This window comes from Emys orbicularis, chromosome 7 (assembly GCF_028017835.1).
Source record: "Emys orbicularis isolate rEmyOrb1 chromosome 7, rEmyOrb1.hap1, whole genome shotgun sequence".
NCBI classification, from domain to species: Eukaryota; Metazoa; Chordata; order Testudines; family Emydidae; genus Emys; species Emys orbicularis.
Genome location: NC_088689.1, coordinates 105,969,584 through 105,990,158, shown reverse-complemented (window position 1 = coordinate 105,990,158; position 20,575 = coordinate 105,969,584). Strand labels below are relative to the sequence as shown.

General features: G+C 45.2%; 1 protein-coding gene across 6 annotated transcripts in view; it reads left to right on the top strand.

Moving 5' to 3' along the window:
- The first annotated feature begins 14,190 nt into the window (after nucleotides 1-14,190).
- Nucleotides 14,191-20,575, top strand: part of TASOR (transcription activation suppressor) — a 52,918-nt gene continuing 46,533 nt past the window's right edge. For all 6 annotated transcript variants that reach the window (XM_065408465.1, XM_065408463.1, XM_065408462.1 and 3 more), the window contains exon 1: nucleotides 14,191-14,727. In XM_065408465.1, coding sequence (XP_065264537.1) covers nucleotides 14,346-14,727 — 382 coding nt within the window. In that variant the 5' untranslated portion in view covers nucleotides 14,191-14,345. The remainder of the gene's footprint in view (nucleotides 14,728-20,575) is intronic.

The following is a 20,575-nucleotide window of genomic DNA, read 5'->3' as shown; positions in this document are numbered from 1 at the left end:
TGTAATTTCTTTTGAAAAATATAACTGGTAATATACCAAATGTTCAGAAAGTATCAAGAAAAGATATTACAGAAATGTTTACTTGAACAGCATTTTTGTCTCATCAACCAAACCATTATAGGATCTCTCTTATTTTTACCTCCTCCCTTGCTGCACATTACTTCCTGATCTCAATTGAAATGCCAGAATCTTTTCCCAACCCTCTGGAAAGTAATAGTATCTGTACCTGTACATCAACTTCTCAGATGTAGGTTTCTCACTCCCCCAATTAACTCAAATCCTTCAACTCCCTCTTCTGAATTTCCTCCAAATTATCTATACAAAATATAATGAATGTTGAAAGGCACTATAAATTTTGGATCCACATGAGTGAGGAAACAATGACACATTAGACAGATGCCAACCATTACAGTGGTTCTACAAAAAACATTCATATCAGCATTTTTTCCAACCTCGGATTCTGAAAAAGAGATTCATCACCAAGGCATACATACATGTCTTCAGTCCCATAATCCATGTGGTCTTTTCTTTCTTCCACCATTCAAGACTGATGCAGGAACCACTGATAAGTAAGGGCTTATCTACATGGAGACACTCAGGAAAGTGAAGGTGAATCAATGAAATGTGTGAAGTTAATGTGCATAAGTTAAAGCCCACTAAACCCCAGTGTGGATGCTCACATTCAGGAGTAAACATCCTCAGAGGAGGATTAAGCTACAACAAATTAAGGCTACTTTACACCTGAATTAGACATTCAGGTCTAACATGCTATAACTTACATGCTTTAACTTTCCTGAGTGTCCCTGTCTAGCCATGGCCTAAGAGCAAGTAATTATCAAGAAAAGATAACAAAATACAATGCAACATAACTTTGCAATCAGACAGAAGTACATATATTTGTGTTGGAGAGCGGGAAGTGGACTTACATACCTGAAATCTTCACTTTCATTAAAAAAAACAAGTCTAAGCATAATTACTAATATGTAAACTAACACATTTTGAAGAGTTGGTTTTTAAATGCCGGCTGTACTTGAAAGTTCCAGGAGGACTTTAACATAGCCCTGGTCTACACTACGAGTTTAGGTTGAATTTAGGAGCGTTAGATTGATTTAACCCTGCACCCATCCTCACAACGAAGCCATTTTTGTCTACTTAAAGGGCCGGCTCTTAAAATCGATTTCGGTACGCCTACCCGACGAGGGGATTAGTGCTGAAATCGACCTTGCTGGGTCGAATTTGGGGTAATGTGGACACAATTCGATGGTACTGGCCTCCGGGAGTTATCCCAGAGTGCTCCATTGTGACGGCTCTGGACAGCACTCTCAACTCCGATGCACTGGCCAGGTAGACAGGAAAAGCCCCGCAAACTTTTGAATTTCATTTCCAGCGTCGCAAGCTGATCAGCACAGGTAACCATGCAGAGCTCATCAGCAGAGGTGACCATGGAGTCCCAGAATCGCAAAAGAGCTCCAGCATGGACCGAACGGGAGGTATTGGATCTGATCACTGTATGAGGAGACGAATCCGTGCTATCAGAACTCCGTTCCAAAAGACGAAATGCTGGAATATTTGAAAAAAATCTCAAAGGGTATGAAGGACAGAGGTTATAACAGGGACCCGCAGCAGTGCTGTGTGAAACTTAAGGAGCTGAGGCAAGCCTACCAAAAAAAAGAGAGAGGCAAATGGCCGCTCTGGGGCAGAGCCCCAGACATGCCACTTCTATGATGAGCTGCATGCCATTCTAGGGGGTGCCCCTACAACTACCCCACCCCTGTGCTTTGACTCCGTCAATGGACCTCTCATGCAACAGGGATGCGGATCTAGGGGACGAGGAAGAGGAGGAGGACGTTGAAGTTCGCGCACAGCAAGGAAGCGGAGAAAACGTTTTCCCCGACAGCCAGGAACTGTTTATCACCCTGGACCCAGTACCCTCCCAACCCACCCAAGGCGGGCTCACGGACCTAGAAGGCAGCGAAGGCACCTCTGGTGAGTGTACCTTTGTAAATATTGTACATGGTTTAAAAGCAAGCGTGTTTAATGATTAATTTGCCCTGAAGACTTGGGATGCATTCACGGCCAGTACAGATACTGGAAAAGGCTGTTAACTTGTATGGGGATGGAGTGGAAATCCTCCAGGGACATCTCAATGAAGCTCTCCTGGATGTACTCCCAAAGCCTTTGCAAAAGGTTTCTGGGGAGGTCAGCCTTATTCCGTCCGCCATGGAAGGACACTTTACCACGCCAGGCCAGTAGCACGTAGTCTGGAATCATTGCATAACAAAGCATGGCAGTTTATGGTCTTGGTGTTTGCTGGCATTCAAGCAACATCCGTTCTTTATCTCTCTGTGTTATCCTCAGGAGAGTGATATCATTCATGGTCACCTGGTTGAAATAGGTAAATTTTATTAAGGGGACATTCAGAGGTGGCCGTTCCTGCTGGGCTGTTTGCCTGTGGCTGAACAGAAATCATCCCCGCTGTGCGCCACAAGGTGGGGGGGAGGGGTGAAGTGATCATCCCAGGGTGGGGTGGAGGGCTTTAGTTGGGTTTGTGCTGCACGTTAACCCGAAAACCACAGCCCCTCCTTTTAAATGGTCAACCCAACGGGTGCTTGTTATGGGACATGAGGTCGCTGCTATTTGAAACCATTCCAACGTGGAATTCCAACCGGCAGGCCCTCAATATAAGAGGCAAAATGCGACCTTGTAAAGAAAGCACACGTGCTATGTAATGTTAACAGTTTGGTTCACTGTGGAAGAGTGTACCCATTGTTCTCTAAAATGTATCTTTTTAAATACTACTCTCCCTTTTTATTTCCTCCCGCAGCTGCAAATGTTTCAATGCTCGCTGTATCTTCTCCATCCCAGAGGCTAGTGAAGATTAGAAGGCGAAAAAAACGCACTCGCGATGACATGTTCTCTGAGCTCATGCAGTCCTCCCACACTGAAAGAGCCCAGCAGAATGCGTAGAGGCAGACAATGTCAGAGTGCAGGAAAGCACAAAATGAACGCGAGGACAGGAGGGACCAGTGAGAGGAGATGTGGCGTCAGCGTGATGAAAGGCGGCATGAAGGAATGCTCAGGCTACTCAAGGATCAAACTCATATTCTCCGGCGTATTGTTGAGCAGGACAGGCAGCAGGAGGAACCCAGACCGCCGCTGCAGTCCCTGTGTGACCAACCGCCCTCTTCCCCAAGTTCCATAGCCGCCTCACCCAGACGCCCAAGAACACAGTGTGTGTGTGTGGGGGGCCTCCGGCCACCCAACCACTCCACCCTAGAGGACTGCCCAAGCAACAGAAAGCTGGCATTCAATAAGTTTTGAAGTGCAGTGTGGCCTTGTCCTTCCCTCCTCCACCACCCCACCCGTTGCTTCCCTCCTCCCCCACCCCTCAGGGCTACCTTGGCAGTTATCCCCACATTTGTGTGACAAAGTAATAAAGAATGCACGAATTTTAAACAACAATGACTTTGTTGCCTCTGCAAGCGGTGATCAAAGCGGGGAGGGAAGGGTGGCTGGCTTACAGGGAAGCAGAGTGAACCAAGGGGGTGGGTTTTTATCAAGGAGAAGCAAACAGAACTTTCACACCGTAGCCCCCTGGCCAGTCATGAAACTGGTTTTCAAAGCTTCTCTGATGCGCACTGCTGTGCTCTTCTAATCGCCCTGGTGTCTGGCTGCGCGTAATCAGCGGCCAGGCGATTTGCTCAACCTCCCACCCCGCCATAAACATCTCCGCCATACTCTCACAGATATTGTGGAGCACACTGCAAACAGTAATAACGATGGGAATATTGGTTTCGCTGAGGTCTAACCAAGTCAGTAAACTGCGCCAGCGAGCTTTTAAACGTCCAAAGGCACATTCTACCACCATTCTGCACTTGCTCAGCCTATAGTTGAACAGCTCCTGACTACTGTCCAGGGTGCCTTCATGAGCCATGGCATTAAAGGGTAGGCTGGGTCCCCAAGGATAACTATAGGCATTTCAACATCCCCAATGGTTATTTTCTGGTCTGGAAAGTAAGTCCCTTGCTCCAGCCGTTGACACAGAGCAGAGTTCCTAAAGATGCGAGCGTCATTTACCTTTCCCAGCCATCCCACGTTGATGTTGGTGAAACGTCCCTTGTGATCCACCAGTGCTTGCAGCACCATTGAAAAGTACCCCTTTCGGTTTATGTACTCGCTGCCTTGGTGCTCCGGTCCCAAGACAGGGATATGCGTTCCGTCTACCACCCCACCACAGTTAGGGAATCCCATTGCAGCAAAGCCATCCACTATGATCTGCAGATTTCCCAGAGTCACTACCCTGGATAGCAGCAGGTCAAAGATCACTTTGGCTACTTGGATCACAGCAGCTCGCACAGTAGATTTGCCCACTCCAAATTGATTCCCGACTGACCGGTAGCTGTCTGGCATTGCAAGCTTCCAGAGGGCAATCGCCACTCGCTTGTGAACTGTGAGGGCTGTTCTCATCTTGGTATTCTTGCGCTTCAGGGCAGGGGAAAGCAAGTCACAAAGTTCCATGAAAGTTCCCTTACGCAAGTGAAAGTTTCGCAGCCACTGTGAATCATCCCAGACCTGCAACACTATGCGGTGCCACCAGTCTGTGCTTGTTTCCCAGGCCCAGAATCGGCATTCAACAGCATGAACCTGCCCCATTACCACCATGATGTCCAAATTGCCAGGGCCCGTGCTTTTAGAGAAGTCTGTGTCCATGTCCTCATCACTCTCGTGACCGTGCTGCCGTCGCCTCCTCGCCTGCCTCTGCAGGTCCTGGTGCTGCATACACTGCAGTATAATGCGCATGCTGTTTACAGTGCTCATAACTGCCGCGGCGATCTGGGCGGGCTCCATGCTTGCTGTGCTATGGCGTCTGCGCGGAAAAAAGGCGCAAAACGATTCTCAGCCATTGCTCTCAGTGAGGGAGGGGCGACTGACGACTGTAGCTATCCCACAGTTCCCACAGTCTCCGCCAACCATTTGAATTCTGGGTTGAGCTCCCAATGCCTGATGGGTCAAAAACATTGTGGCGGGTGGTTCTGGGTACATGTTGTCAGACCCTCCCCCCCCAGTGAAAGCAACGGCAAAAAATCGTTTCTCACCTTTTTTCACTGTCACCGTATGTCTCCTGGGTGCTGCTGGCAGACTCAGTACTGCAGTTCTACAGAGCAGCATCCCCTTGCCTTGCCTTGCGGACAGCAGAGGGTGCAGTATGACTGGTAGCCATCATCGTCGTCCCATGGGTGCTCCTGGCCGGCCTTGGTGAGGTCGGTCGGGGGTGCCTGGACAAAAATGGGAATGACTTCAGGTCATTCTCTTCTTTAAGTTTTGTGTAATGGAGATTCAGTCCTGCCTGGAATATCATGCCAGCTGAAGGCCTCTGCCTCAGGCTGCTCTCCCAGTCGGCAGCACTGCGCGGTCGCACCTACCCCAGCCTACCCCTTGCTCCCATGGCTCATGAAGCCTGGACAGTAGTAAGGAGCAGTCCAACTATAGGTTGAGCAAGTGCAGAATGGTGGTTCACTCTACTTCCCTGTAAGCCAACCGCCCCGCCCGCCCCTCCCCAATTTGATCTCTGCTTGCAGAGGCAATAAAGTCATTGTTGTTTAAAATTCATGCATTCTTTATTAATTCGTCACACAAATGGGGGGATAACTGCCAAGGTAGCCTGGGAGGGGTTGGGGGAGGAGGGAAGCAACGGGTGGGGTAGTTGTACGGGCACCCCTTAGAATGGCATGCAGCTCATCATTTCTGCGGGATGTGTGGGGCTCTGATCCAGAGCGGCCGTTTGCCTCTCTGGTTCTTTAGTAGGCTTGCCTGATATTCCAGGTAGGACTGAATCTCCATTAGACAAAACTTAAAGAAGGGAATGACCTGGAGTCACGCAGTGGCGTAGCCAGGATCTAAGAGTAGAGGGAGCAAACATAAAAAAGGCGCCCCCCCTTGGCTCCTCCTAGCCACGCCCCCCTTGGCTCCTCCTCCGGCTGCTCTGCGTCCCCCCCTTGGCTGGCTCCTCCGGCTGTGCCCCCCCCCATTGGCTGCCGGCCGCCATGCTGCGCCCCCCCTTGCTCCTCCGGCCACGGCTGCCGGCCGCGCTGCGGGCTGCCTTGCTGCCCCCCCCCGCCTCCTCCGGCCGCACCTGCCGCCCCGGCCCATTGGCTGCAGGCCACCCTGCTGCGCCCCCCCTCGCTGCCACGGCTGCCGGCCACGCTGCGGGCCGCCTTGCTGCGCCCCCCCCCCCACTCTGCCTCCTCCGGCCGCGCCCGCCGCCCCGGCCTATTGGCTGCAGGCCGCCCTGCTGCGCCCCCCCTCGCTCCCCCGGCCGCGCTGTGTGGGCCGCCATGCTGCGCCCCCCCTCGCTCTGCCTCCTCTGGCCACGCTGCGGGCCGCCCTGCTGCGCCCCCCCTCGCTCCTCCGACCGCGGCTGCCAGCCACGCTGCGGGCCGCCTTGCTGCGCCCCCCCCCCTCGCTCCCCTGGCTACGGCTGCCGGCTGCGCTGTGCGGGCCGCCCTGCTACGCCCCCCCCTTGCTCCTCCGGCTGCCGGCCACGCTGTGCGGGCCGCCATGCTGCGCCTCTCCTCCGGCCACGCCCACCGCCCCCCCATTGGCTGCCGGCCACGCTGTGGGCCGCCCTGCTGCGCTCCTCTGGTCGTGCCGCCCCCTCCCCATGGCTCCTCTGGCCGTGCTGCCCCCCCTTGCCTGCAGGAGATTAGCGCCAGCCGGCAGGCGCGCCGCTTTTTGAAAACGTGCTGAGGGGAAGCGGCTGCTTCCCCTGCACCCCACTAGCTATGCTACTGGAGTCACTCCCATTTTTGTCCAGGTGCCCCCGACTGACCTCACAGAGGCCGGCCAGGAGCACCCATGTCTGCCCAGGCGCCCCCGACCAACCTCACCGAGGCCGGCCAGGAGCAACCAGGAGACAGCAGCAGACGGTACAGTATGACTGGTAACCGTCTTTGCCAACTTGCAAAGGCAAGGAGCTGCTGCTGTGTAGCACTGCAGTATCGCGTCTGTCAGTAGCACCCAGGAGACATACGGTGACAGTGAGCTGAGCTGGCTCCATGCTTGCCGTGGTATGTCGTCTGCATGGGTAACCCAGGAAAAAAGGCGAGAAACGATTTTTTGCCGTTGCTTTAAGGGGGGGGGGCTGACGACATGTACCCAGAACCACCCGTGACAATATTTTTGCCCCATCAGGCATTGGGAGCGCAACCCAGAATTCCAATGGGGGGCGGAGACTGCGGGAACTGTGGGATAGCTACCACAGTGCAACACTTCGAAAGTCGACGCTAGCCTCGGTACTGTGGACGCACACCGCCGAATCAATGCGCTTAGTGGGGGGACACAAACGAAAGTATCAAATTGATTTCTAAAAAATCGACTTCTATTAAATCGACCTAATTTCGTAGTGAAGGCATACCCATAGATCCAATAAACTGACTAGAACATTCAGGTTTGATGTATATTATACTGCTGCTAAATTAACCCTTAGTTTCAAATGCGTATCAAAGCTTATTTTACAAGTTTGAAAAACTCCCATTTCTTACTTGCTTTCAGAAGCTAAGGTGCATTGTATTTCAACCAATTTCATCATACACCTGTACTTCCCACTAAAAAGTATAAGTAAAGTGGCATCTCTGACAGATACCATTCATTATAAAAATATTCAAACATAACAAGCATTTCCAAAACTGTTCCAAAAATTATATATATTTCTTATTTAATAAACAATTAGCTAAACTAGCTAAATCACTACTTTTCCTTAAAGCTCAGCCTAGAATAGAAACATTTGAGAAAGTGGGATAACAATTCCAAATCTGACTGATATTCTTCATTGCTCAGAAATAATTTATAGACTATATCATAATGGTAGAAGGCCAAATGGATCTTTCCATTGTATTCCAAAACCTTTCCTCATGATTTAATGTTTGATGCATCTTATAAGAACAGAAAGAAAAAAGTGCTTGTTCAATTATCATTCACTGGAATGATTACTAAAGATCCCCCTAATGATATTTCTATACATACAAAAAGCTAAACAAAATTATTGTATACCAATTTGCCGGCTTATCATTAAAGTTAGCTCAAGAGTGGACTTGTGTGCACACCCCACACTGCAGCTTCTCCCTAAGAAAGCATGAAGAGGCCTCAATAAAAAATGCATTTTACCTACACAGCAAGGATGTTATAATTGCCAAAGTCAAGACTTACTGTGGAATAGCCAACAAATATTAATAAGCATATTAAATTTTTTTATAAGTCCACACATTCATTTTTTCAGATGTAACACTTTGAAATATCAGTCATCAGCATTACATTCAAAGCTTTGATTTTCCTTGGAAGCCAATTCACCTCCATGAGCACAAAGATTAGACTTTTTCTCCTTTTCTATCATTTGTAAAAAACTTAATTTCTATTAGCACTTTCCAATATAGTTGAATTGCTAGGATTAAGACTGGAAATAGTTGCCATATCCAATTTTATTTTCTTTGTAGATGACAACATCCACGTCTACACTACAAAGTTTGGTTAACACAAGTTACGTTGCATACATCTGCTGAAGTTTGTAGATCAGTCAGTATTTGAACACTTGGCTGCTTGCATCGGTACTGTGTGTACTAACCAGGACTGCTTCTATCATCATAACGTCAATGTAAAGTGCAGTGCATCCCAGGTAGGTACGCCTGCTCTGCCATCCAGTGCAATGTGTTTTGAGACATTTTCACAGAACTTTGTGGGATCATAACAAATCACCGAGGAAGTTCTGGGAGCTACGGGTCAAGTTCCTACTATGCCACTCTCCACATCCCATAATACTTTTCACAACCCATAATTTTTACGTCTCTTTCAAAACTATCACAGTCCTGTGTGGCACTTCTTGGCACACATCTTCACTCTAACAGAAGCATGGAGCTGCAGAGCTCAGCACAATTGTGTCCTATTGCAATGGAAGAAACAAGGCTGCCATCACTAGAAATCTTTGGGAGAGGATTGAAGTGTATCTCTCAAGTTTCATTGAGATTTCTCAAGACAATGAGACATCCCTCTTCTGATAAACAGAGTACTCCCCATCACCTAGCTCAATAAGCCAAAAATATTAAAAGCAGATGCCAATCCTAACTCTGTTTGATCTACCTCTACCCGAGCACAAGACACGGATGTGACATGGACTGTGTAACTGTACTGTGTAACCAGACAGCCTTACCACCTTTTTTAGAATGAATTCCCTAACCTTTTGTTTTCTAACATTATACCAGTACAGCAATGAAAAGTCGATCCCTGTGCCTTAATTTGTTAATGGGCTGGAGCCATTTTTCAATGGAGAACAAGGACAGTGAGGTGGGATGAGGTATAAGGAAAAGGAAAAAAATGGCAAAGAATAATGCACATACGCAGTTGCCCAAGCTCTCTTCCCCTTCATCGGTGGCTCACCTGGCTAGACTGCTGCAGAGTTTCAAACAGTTCCTAGCTCGTGGCATAGTTTGAGTGCCCTGCTGGATCTCTCCTGCTCCTGCTTCCTCCTCATGGTTCATGGCAGGGATCTCCATCTCAGGCTTCTCTGAGGTGTCCACAGTTGACTGCAGAGTTCAGGTTGGGTCACTACCAAATGTGGCATGCAATTTGTTGCAAAAGTGGCAGGTCTGTGAGCAGCACAAAATGTGTTTTTTGCCCTTCTTGCTTTGTGATATGCTTGGGGTAGTTCCTTCACTTTCATGCGACATTGCTGCTGATCTCTGTCATGCCTCTTTGCCAGTATCCCTTGTGCAGTCTGCCCAAAGATGTCCATGTTTCTTTGGGTGATCCATATCCGTGCTTGCATAGCCTTCTCTCTACAGGACAAGGAGATCCAATACTTCTTCCCTACCTCAGGCAGGAGCGCATCTAATAGCTCTCTGTGTGTGGAGCCAGCATGGTCAGTTGGATACACACACAAAAAAGGTGTGCTACTAGGTGTGCTCAACCAAGGTGGGCAATCAGGAAAAGGCATTTCAAAAACATGGAAGGGTTTAAAAGGTGTTGGGGGGATTCCAATCTCTGTGACCCTTGGGCTGGGGAATTCAAAACTGTGACCAGAACAGTCACTGTCACGAGGACAGAGGCACTGTCAGACAGGTGCTGGAGCACTAAGGTTGGCACAACTAATGCAGTGTCTATATTTGCACTGCATTGACCTCACTAGGTTGGCTATGGCTCTGTGCCACTAAGGGAGGTGCTGTTACTGTATCTCTGTAATGGGCCATGTAAGTTGGCAGAAGACAAATATAAGTGTAGACACATGCATAACTAAGTCAACACAAGTGGACTTAAGTTGACCTAACTTTGTAGTGTAGCTCTAACCATCCTTCTTTACAATTGCTTAAAATTCTTTTATCTCTATAATCGGACAAAATACCAATTATAGGTATCCCCACACTCCATGCTGCAGCACCTCATTCCTTTGATTCCCTGGTTAGCACATTTCCATGCAAACCAGTTTCTCTTCTGTGTTTATTTAGCCTCAGTAGCACCAAATAATTCTTCCAAACACCAATATTCCCTGGTACCTAGATGATATGGACTTTCTTGCCTTGAACAATTTGTCTTTGTTCTCCTGGTCATATACGATGTTTTGTTCATTAAGAGTTTCTGTAGGATACATTTTAGTGACCTTTTTTACTGTCTCTCTAACTAGTCTACATGTGGTGTATTTGCTTAGCCACAGGGACATAAAATCATTAATCTTTGTAACAACATTTCCAAACTACTACTAAAAATTCCATGGCGTAGACTGAAGATGCTCAGATTTTCTATGGAGCAATTCTAAAACTTCTTCGCAATCGTATGACCAACACTGTTGAAGGAACAAGCTGATGTCTTTTTTTTTTTTTTTTTTTTTAATATTGAGTCATCTTACAGTATTTTTATATTCTTGCATCTTTTATCTTCTCTGGTTTATAACAGGAAACAAATGCTTAAAATATTTCTAAAGGAGGAAAGAATAGTTATAGCAACAGTTTTGTTATAGCAAAAAAAACATTGTCCAGCAACTAGCTTAGTTTTGCCATAAACCTAAATTTTAAAACTGTTAGGTTTAAACTGAACCTTTTTCTAGATCCAGCTGAAAGAATTCTAACAGTGGGCTGGAGTATTTCCTGAAGTTATATACATTAGATGTACACAGAAATGGATGACCTTATTTTCTACTCTCCATTTTGTTTTGTTTTTTTAAGTGGTTGGTTACTCACAATTTGCAGTTTTTCTTGATAAACCTCAATTGAAGTTTCTAGTACAAGTCATGGAGCAAAGGTACCAATAATCACTTCAATATCCTTCATGTAAAAATAACTCCCTTTAGCTCTGATCTTATAAAGAGTTACACACACGCTTAACTTTACATATTTGTGAATAGTTCCATTGACTTCAAAATACATAAAGTTAAGTAACTGTGCAAGTCTTTGCATGATTAGGTGTTTCCTGTGCAGTTTCCAAGTCCACAACAGAGCATGAGGTGGCACAACCAACCACATTTGTGAACTGCTAATTCTAAACTTCCTCGCTCAAAAATACTAGTAGCAGACCATAGAAAATGGGCTATTCCTCTCTGCGGTGGCTGCATAAAATTTTCTGGCATCTTTTTCTCTGAAGGCTGGATGTCAAACTGTTCAGAACAAGAGAAATACAACAAAAATAAATGTACTTACCCCATATTCTCCACTTAAGCAGCTAGCACAGTTGAAGAAATGTTATGAAGAACAAACAAAAGTGAAGCAGCAGCAAAGAACTCAAACCATGCTACCATGCTGATAGCTTCTCAGTTTACAAATGTTATGCAGGAAATAATTTTGTCCCACTTTTTAAAGTATTTAATGGATTCAGGCAAAGAAATATCTTCAATCTCCTACAGTGTATTTCTTTCATGTCTAAAGCTGTTTACCATAGCCAGAGCTGCTTTCTTAGAACTATTCATGGAGCAAGGGCACAGATTCTGAAGAGAGGGCAGGTTCTGAAAATGCCACACAGCATACCTTTCAACTTTCCAAGGCACAAATATGGGACCCAATATGAAGGAGACAGAAAATTATTCATTTAAAATGATTATTCTATTTCTATTCAAGATCTTACGCTGCCTTCTGTATTGCAGTACCTATGCACCTTACAAAAGTGCATTAAGTAACGTATCTACCATGTATGGTTCTTTCTTTCTCTCATCTTCTTCCCAGAGGGAAAAATTATGAGAGATTCGGTTTTAAATTATTTGTACCAGTATACTGTGCTGTGTGTTTATATTACAAGGTAAGACCAAAGTGGGTTTTGCACTTGGATCAAAAGACAGTAAGTTTAATGGGAGTAGGGGATTTAGATTCTGAGTTTATTCCTTTCTTGGGCAGGCATGTGAGAAAGCTGCTTCCTGGATAAACAAGCTTTGTTCTTGTGGTAGACAATTCCATTGTGGCAGAGGTCTGGAGCTGTTGAACATAGTCCTCGTCCTAGAACTTTAAGTGATCTTTAGGGTAACAGTGTTCAATATCTTGAAAGTAAGGATTGAGACCTTGAATCTGACATGCTATTCTATGGGAAATAAGTATAGTGAAGAGTGAACAGGTTTGATATACTCATTGCAGACCTTGTTGCTGAGATGTGCTGCTGCATTCTGTACTTGGGAGTTTCCAGAGGGTTGATGAGGGTGTGTAGGTAGACTGCATTGCTGTAGTGTTGTCAGAAGAATACAGAAGTGTTATTACCAAGCCTAGGTCACTGTCCACCAGGAAAGTCTCAATGAACTGTAGGTGGTAGAACACATTGTTTGCAGATGCTGATGATGTAGGATTAATTCTCTTGGTGTAAATATCTATATCATCTCAGTTTCATAATTAATTATTTCTGATGCAAGTTATTTAAACAGAAGCGAGCAGACCAAATTTGTGTGGAATGTAAATACTGGGACGAAATGAGTGACATCTCTAAATAGTAATACGCTTCTTAAGTGAAATATCCAGTAGTCAGCATAAAATTGGTGAGAAACTCCTCACAGTACCTCTTATTTTCAGTTTTTGTTATTCGTAATAGTTACTGAAGAACTATAAATGTTCAGACACAAGCACATAGCTAGATGGGACACCCAAATTACCAAGCTACACAGGAACCACACATTTAAAACCCCGACAGCACTGAATCAGTCCTTATCTTTCTGGAAAAGATAAACTGAATTCCATTCAGTTTATGGTGTAGGAGATCTTTGGATGAGACCTTAAAAACACAAATCCCATCTTTACCTTGTAGACATTCAAGCAGGGATAAGGACCCATGAATTCTCTGTTGCCACTTCGAGAGGCAGAGTGGGGAACTAGACCTCGGCCTTTTTCTCCCTTTCTGCAGAAATAAGGTTGGAAACTAGGCCCACACTTTCATCTCTGTTCCCAATCATAAAAAACGGTGGGGATCAGACTGATACCTTCTTCTCTGTTCCTGTTTCTTAACGGAGCAGGCTATTACACCTGTGTCGTCTTCTCCATTCCCACTCCTGGAAGTCGGATGGCTTACGTTGCCACTTTCTTTTTTGTCCAGAATGCTAAAGAGAGCAGGAAACTGTTCTCTGGCCTTCTCCTCTGGTTCTGGTGATTATCAAAGGCTGAGTGGTACCTTTAGGGATCAAGCATACTTGGAGGAGCTGCAGGACAGGCAGCAGTTGGTCCTACAGGTTCCCCCCTGCTTCCACCGTTGCAGCACAGCAGCAAGAGCTGGTACAAAGGCTTGTCGACTTCACGTGGTACAAACGCTCCCTCTCACAATATGGGTGTGACCCATGGTGGGTGCTTCAACTGCCTGGGCAGTGCAACAACCGTCAATGGTGCCAAGCCACCCTTTTGTGACTGTTGTGCTGCCTGAGAGGAAAAACCACCACGATCGGTATGAACTCTCCCTTATCTTGCTGCCAGGGCGAGAAGACATAAAATAGGGATGGGAACCAGCCACCACAAGGAGTCTAGGAGTGGGAGGGAGGGACGGACTTGAAGCAGAGGCGCGCCAAACGAGGTGCCATTTTTGCCGGTTTGATACGTTCTCGCTTCGCTGCGCCACTTGCACGGCACGCACCTCCTCCCATATTTATAACCTGCCCTACGCATTGATTGGTCGACGCTGGCCGGACGCTGGCCACGCCCCTTTCCCAGCTGCGGCGCCGCCGCCGCCATGTTGGGGGGAAGGAGAGGCGGAGTTGTTGCCATAAAGTGAGCCCCCGGAGTGGTAGAGCGGCGCAGCGCGGTAGAGGCTAGCGGTGGGTGGTGCATGGAGCTTGGGAAGGGGCAGCTCCGTGCGAGAAGACGAGAAGAAACAGTTGTTAGCGCTCAGTTGTTTCCTCGCCCTAGAGTTCAATGGCGGATGCTGGGGTTACTGGCGGTGGCGAGATAGAGCCGGAGCAGCTTCAGCGGACGGAGAAGAACGACCGGGGCCTCCTCGGTGTGGAGAGCAGCAGCAGCAGCGCAGCAGCTGAGGACAACACACAAGATGGCGGCCGCTCTGATAGTACCGCTGAGGAGGCGCTGCTGGTGGCTGCTACAGAAGACCAGGCCCCCCCAAATCTCAGCAGCAGCAGCAGCCAGCGGAAGAGCAGCGTCTCCACGGCACATGAACAGCAGCAGCAGCCAAAACAAACCAGCGACGTGTTGGGGGGTCCTCCCCCTCTCCCCAAGCCCCCTGAAGATCTGCCTATTAGGAGGAATTTTCAGATCCCCAGGAAGAGCAGAGAAAAGAAAGGTTGTTCCCTTCCTCCCCCCTTCTTCTCTCCCTCACCCCCCTCTTCATCTTATTCATTAGGGAGGCTCTTTATACACTTCTCACAGCTGCATGCAAAATCCTGCGGGTGTGGAGGAGGCTGTGGCATGGCTCCGATTAGAGAGGCTTCTGGGGATGAGATTTTTAGTGTTAGGCATTTTAAATTCTCCTTTTTGTGTAAGGGAAAAAAAGCTTGAATTTGAGATGGTAGCTTAAAAATGGAAAAGGCTGGATTTGATCAGGGTGGGCTTGGAAACTGTTTATCACAGCCCCACTTCTGAGATGCACAGACACACACAGAGAAGATGGTTCTCTGTGGGACACGCACACGGACATAGAGAGAAGATGGTTCTTTTTCTGTCTTTCCCCCTTCTTCCCTCTCTGCAGGAGACAATTGCGTCCATATTTAGATTGAGCTGGTAAACACTTTATACATTTCTACTTCAGAGACACATGCAGAGAAGATGGCCCTTCTTTCCTTACCCATTGAAAGCTTGCGTGTGTCTCCATCTCTTTGCAGGAGAGAAGTGTGCATCCCACATTCATGTGCCTCACACTGGAAATGCTACTTTTTTGAGGCTCCTATTTTTTTAATGGAACTTCCTCTGAAAGCCAGTGCCATCTCTCTCATTTTCTGGGAGACTGTTCATTTCTGCTTGCTTTTATTTTGTTAATTTGCCAAGAAGTTTTACTTACTTTGGTGTCTCCCCCTCTTCCCCTCCTCCCCCCAAGTTGCCCCTTTCTTGCCCTTCCCTAGTAGTGGAATAGGGCTCAATAACACAACAGTTACTATTGCAAAACATTTTCACACAGGGTTTTCATCTTTCAAAGGGGTTGTTTAACTTTTGTAACTTTCTTTAAATTTTGTTCTGTAAGGAGGAAGTGAAGGTAGGTTTGTTTGATTATCCCATTTCTCCTTCCCATTTTAAAGATGGCAGTAATTCTCTCAGAAATACAAAAGTGGATATGAAGCCTAGCAGAGGCCAATGTAAAAGGAGCCGATTGACTTAAAGCAGTGGTTCCCAAACTTTAACAACCCATGAACCCCTTTCACTAAAATGTCAAGTCTTGCGAACCCCCTCCTAAAAATGAATATTTCCAGGGATTTTCTCCTTTACCTGAGAATAAATTATAAAAGCAGTGATCTTGGAAATATAAAATTTGTTTTTGACATGCTTATTACACACTATTATTAATTATCATTACAGTATTTTATTACATTATGAAAATGGCAACACTTCCAAGATCTCACTTTTGTAGCTTGTATCACTTTGAGTAAGCCTCTTATAAGACAAGGCTCCTATATTTCATCAAGTATCAGATGTGAAGTAGCATGAAGGTATTTAAGAAGCCAACTCAAAGAGTTCCTCCTACACAAGCATTCAGGTCTTGAGCAGTCCAGGCAAACAACGCATGTTACAACAAAGCTTAAGCTTGTTCTTCATAATTTAAAAACAATTCTAGCTGCCTATTTAATTTTAAAAACAGGAAAAAATATCCACCTCCCTTTCCATTTCTTATAAGGAGTCTTGAAGTTTAAATAATCTCAGTGTGGTAGATATGCTTGCTTTGATCTGCTTAGCTCTTGGAAGTCCAGAGGCTCCAGGCTGCTGGCCCCATGCTGCCCAGGGTCCCTAGGGACAGCTCTGTCCACCTTTAGGGAATTTTTTTCCCGAGAACCTCCTGTAACATCTTGTGAACCCCCAGGGGTTCAGGAATCCCAGTTTGGGAACCACTGACTTAAAGTAATGTCCTGTCCTCCTGGATGGTCATCTGATAGAAAAATGCCTGGATTTTAAAAGTGGCTCCTTGTTTCAGATGTCCCAAGACCAAGTGTGATTGTTTTAACCACAAAGTTATAGAACCAAATCTCAGAGGCATTCAGTGCATCACATAAGATTTTTTATTTTTTTTAAGTACCTATCTAGCACTTGGTTCCATTGTGAATCTGGATAAACCTGAAATACATAAACTAGGTCTGGAAAACACCTTCTTGGTCATCTAGTACATCACCTGCCTGTGCAGGATTGTTTTCCTGCAGTATATGTTTCTGACCAGTCAAGCATTTTAAATACCTTGAGTTTAGAACTACTTCTATCACTTCCTTTGGGATGGAGGGAGAGACTAGTCTGATCTAACTGGTTCCAACTTACTTGCTAACATCAAGATTTTATTTGGATGTTCTTATGGATTTCATCTTTTAGTGTATCAGAATTTCTTCTTTAAAATATTGTCCAAAGAGGTCTCTGTTTTTAATAATACTTGCTAGTTAAGAAACTTTTGGACACTTGAAACATTTCTTTCCATTCCATCATATACATATGCTGGTTTATTGTTTATGGGTGCTTGGCTGTTGCCATAACAATACCATAGTATAATAAGCCATGATGATATCATGGCACATCAGAAGCCATAACACAATTGGGCCAGATCAGTAATTGGATGGAAGGCTTCCAGAGAGAACTTGGGTGTTGCAGGAAGTGTTAATGATGAATTGGGAAGTTTTGGTATTAAATCAGTACTACACCAGTACCCCAATTTAATGCCAGAGTGACAGTGCACTGCTGGCACTTTGGTCTTCTGGATGTGTTCTGAAACCAAGATCACCCCATTCTTCCACCAAGCACTTAATGGCTGATAAAGATGACCTGATTCTCCTTGGAAAGGTAGGGATATTGATATTGCTGCCCTGCCCAAATTCCAAACTTGGGAACACTAGGCAACATTGCTCTCTCCTCTCTTTTTCTCCCTCCCCCCCCCCCCCCCCCATTCTTCTATAACTTCCAGTGGAAGTTATTCTTGGCCTCTTGTCTAAAATTATGTTGTAGCATTGCTGGTGCAGAATGGCTGCTGTATTCCACCCACAAGGTGACTGTTTTTTAGTTGTGGGAAACTGATCCCTATAATATATGACCTATAACAGTTCTTTGCGCTCCTCCATGATGAAAGCACTAGATCAGTGCAAGTCATAACTACATTTTCTTTTCCATTGCATTTTAAAAAGGACACTAAAACCTATTATACTTTGTGGACTTTTTTTTTTTTTTTAAATAACTATGTGAGGCAATTTAAAAACTACATGGAATTTGCAAAATCAGAAAACACAGGTAAATCCTCGGTCTACCAGCTTCTTCGGTTTCTGAAGCAGGAATAGGTGTTCCTTGAATGACGACTAGAAACAAATGAAAGCATGATATCAAGGCTAAGCCTACCATCTAAAGAGTTACAGAAAATGTGATAACGTGAGCTGAACAAAGCAGATGGAGCTAATTGAGGGATTATATAATGATTCTCTTTCTATTGATTCTTTATTAGACTCTAATTCCCGGGGGGGAACTCTTATAAACTTTTTCATTAAATGCCAGGAGGAATTTTTAATTTATTTGCTCTCCCTTTTCTATAGGGACAATTCAGGGAGTATGGCCTTAAATATACACCTCTACCCCGATATAACACGAATTCGGATATAACGCGGTAAAGCAGCACTCCGGGGGGGCAGGGCAAGTTCACTATAACGTGGTTTCACATATAACGTGGTAAGATTTTTTTTTTTTTGGCTCCCGAGGACAGCATTATATCGGGGTAGAGGTGTATTTATAAGCAGGAAAGATTAAATTTATTTTGACTTGAGGATTTGGTCTATTTTATGGTATCTAGTCACACAGGGCACTAATTGTAATAGTACAGTTTCCTGTTTTGTTCATGAACCTTGTGGCTTACTGCCCTACTACCATGTTGTGAATTATTTATTTGTTTATTTTTTAAAGCCATATCTTGCAAGCTGGCCAGCTTGAGCCTGGCCATTGCTTTGAGATGCCTTTCACCCAATTGTGACAGGGAAGGGCAAGTGCACAATAAATAGTGCTGGTACCAGTCTTCCTTTGGACTACCTGTTGGACTAACTCATCAGCATTATGCCTTTGATTTCAGAAAGGCAGTTAAATATGTGCTTGAGTAGTCCCACTGCTGCTCCTATGCATAAAGATAGGCACATGAGTACCTTCCTGATTTGGCAAGCACTTGTTAGGGTGCCGCCACTTCTTTCACTGTCTAGCTGCAAAATCTAGGTCTTGCTTACTTGTCATTAAAGACTCCATGGCACTTGTAAGTGCTGGGTTGTTAGCCAAACTCCAGTTCACGTGAGGGTGGTTTTTTGATGACCTATATTGTTTGACAGTTCATTAGATATGTATTTTTCCATTATTCTTCCTAAACTTTTGGGAAGGGTGGCTGTATGCTGTTCACCATTGACAGTTTCCACCCTAGGGGATTAAGTGATTCCCTGAATTTGTAAACTGTTTACGGACCTTTTAGGGGCAAAGATGCTACAGTAATACAAGCTCAAGGCTTATATTAACCATTCTGATGTCCTATTTTATCAGTGCATATCTGTCTTGATGATCTTGCCCTTGGAAATCGTGACTTCAAGAAAATGGTACTTTTCATATCTTGGTGGCAGAAATACTTCATTCCTAAAGAGCAATATCATCCTGCTCTTTTTTACTGATTTGATAAGAAGGAAAATACTTTGTATTCCTGGAAACCTGAAGTGTCAGGTGAAGACAGTCAGTATTCCTCAAGAAAGCAAGATTATTTTTCTGATGTAGTTGCAAGTTCAAACAGTCTTTAAAAAAAAAAAAAAAGGGGGGGGGGGGGAGGAAACCTGCAGATTTAATCTGATAATTTGAATGATTTGATATATTGCTTACTGAGAGTCATATACAGAAATTGACTAACGGTGGTGTCTTGGCATTGAAAACCAGGCATAGCACCAGTCTAGACAGTCCAGCACCAATATCTGATTTCAAACATTAAAATGTCTCTTTTTATAAAAAAAAACAAAAAAAACAAAACCCACATTTATAGATTTTTCTTTCTATCTAACAAAACGACTGTTATAATACTGGTCTAGCTTCTGTGCAAGTGTAGTGAAATCTTTTTTGTACTTCAAACAAAATATCACAAACCGTTGAGCATAGTTCCTATATGTCATAAGGATGCTATAAATTAGTTTTCTCGTTTCCATAACTGTATGCAGTTAACATTACAAAAACTGGAAAATGGCCGGTATAAACAGGTCAGGTATTTTTCTAGTCCAGGTTATTGTTAGGGCCCTACCAAATTCAGAGTCTATTTTGGTCGATGTCATGGTCATAGGATTTTAAAAATCATAAATTTCATGATTTCAGATATTTAAATCTGAAATTTCATGGTGTTGTAACTGTAGGGGTCCTGACCAAAAGGGAATTTGGGGGGGGGGGAGGGATTTGCGGTATTGCCACCCTACTTCTGCACTGCCTTCAGAGCTGGGTGGCCAGAGTGTGGCAGTGGCTGGCCAAGGGCCCAGCTCTGAAGGCAGTGCAGAAGTAAGGGTGGCAATACTGTGACGCCCTCCCCCCCACGATAACTTTGTGATCCCCCACAACCCCATTTTGGGTCGGGACCCCACCAGTTTGAGAAACACTGATCTCCCTCATGAAATCTGTACGGTATAGGGTAAAAGTACACAAAAGACCAGATTTCACGGTCCATGGTGTGTTTTTTCACGGCTGTGAATTAGGTAGGGCGCTAGTAATTGTACTTTGCTTCCTGAGCTCCTCGAAGAGTAAGGCCAGAAATAAGCTTAATGAATACCATTAAAATCTAAATCATGTGCACCTATTGCAGGATGTGGTGATTACCTTTTAGGCATAGTAATATAGACAATATGATCTGGAACTGCACTTCTATAGTTACAATTAGTACTTGGTTGCAACAAAAAACTTGACATGGCATAGTCTGTATAGGAACCATACATTCAACTGGTGGTTCTGGGGCTATGTGCCTCCTG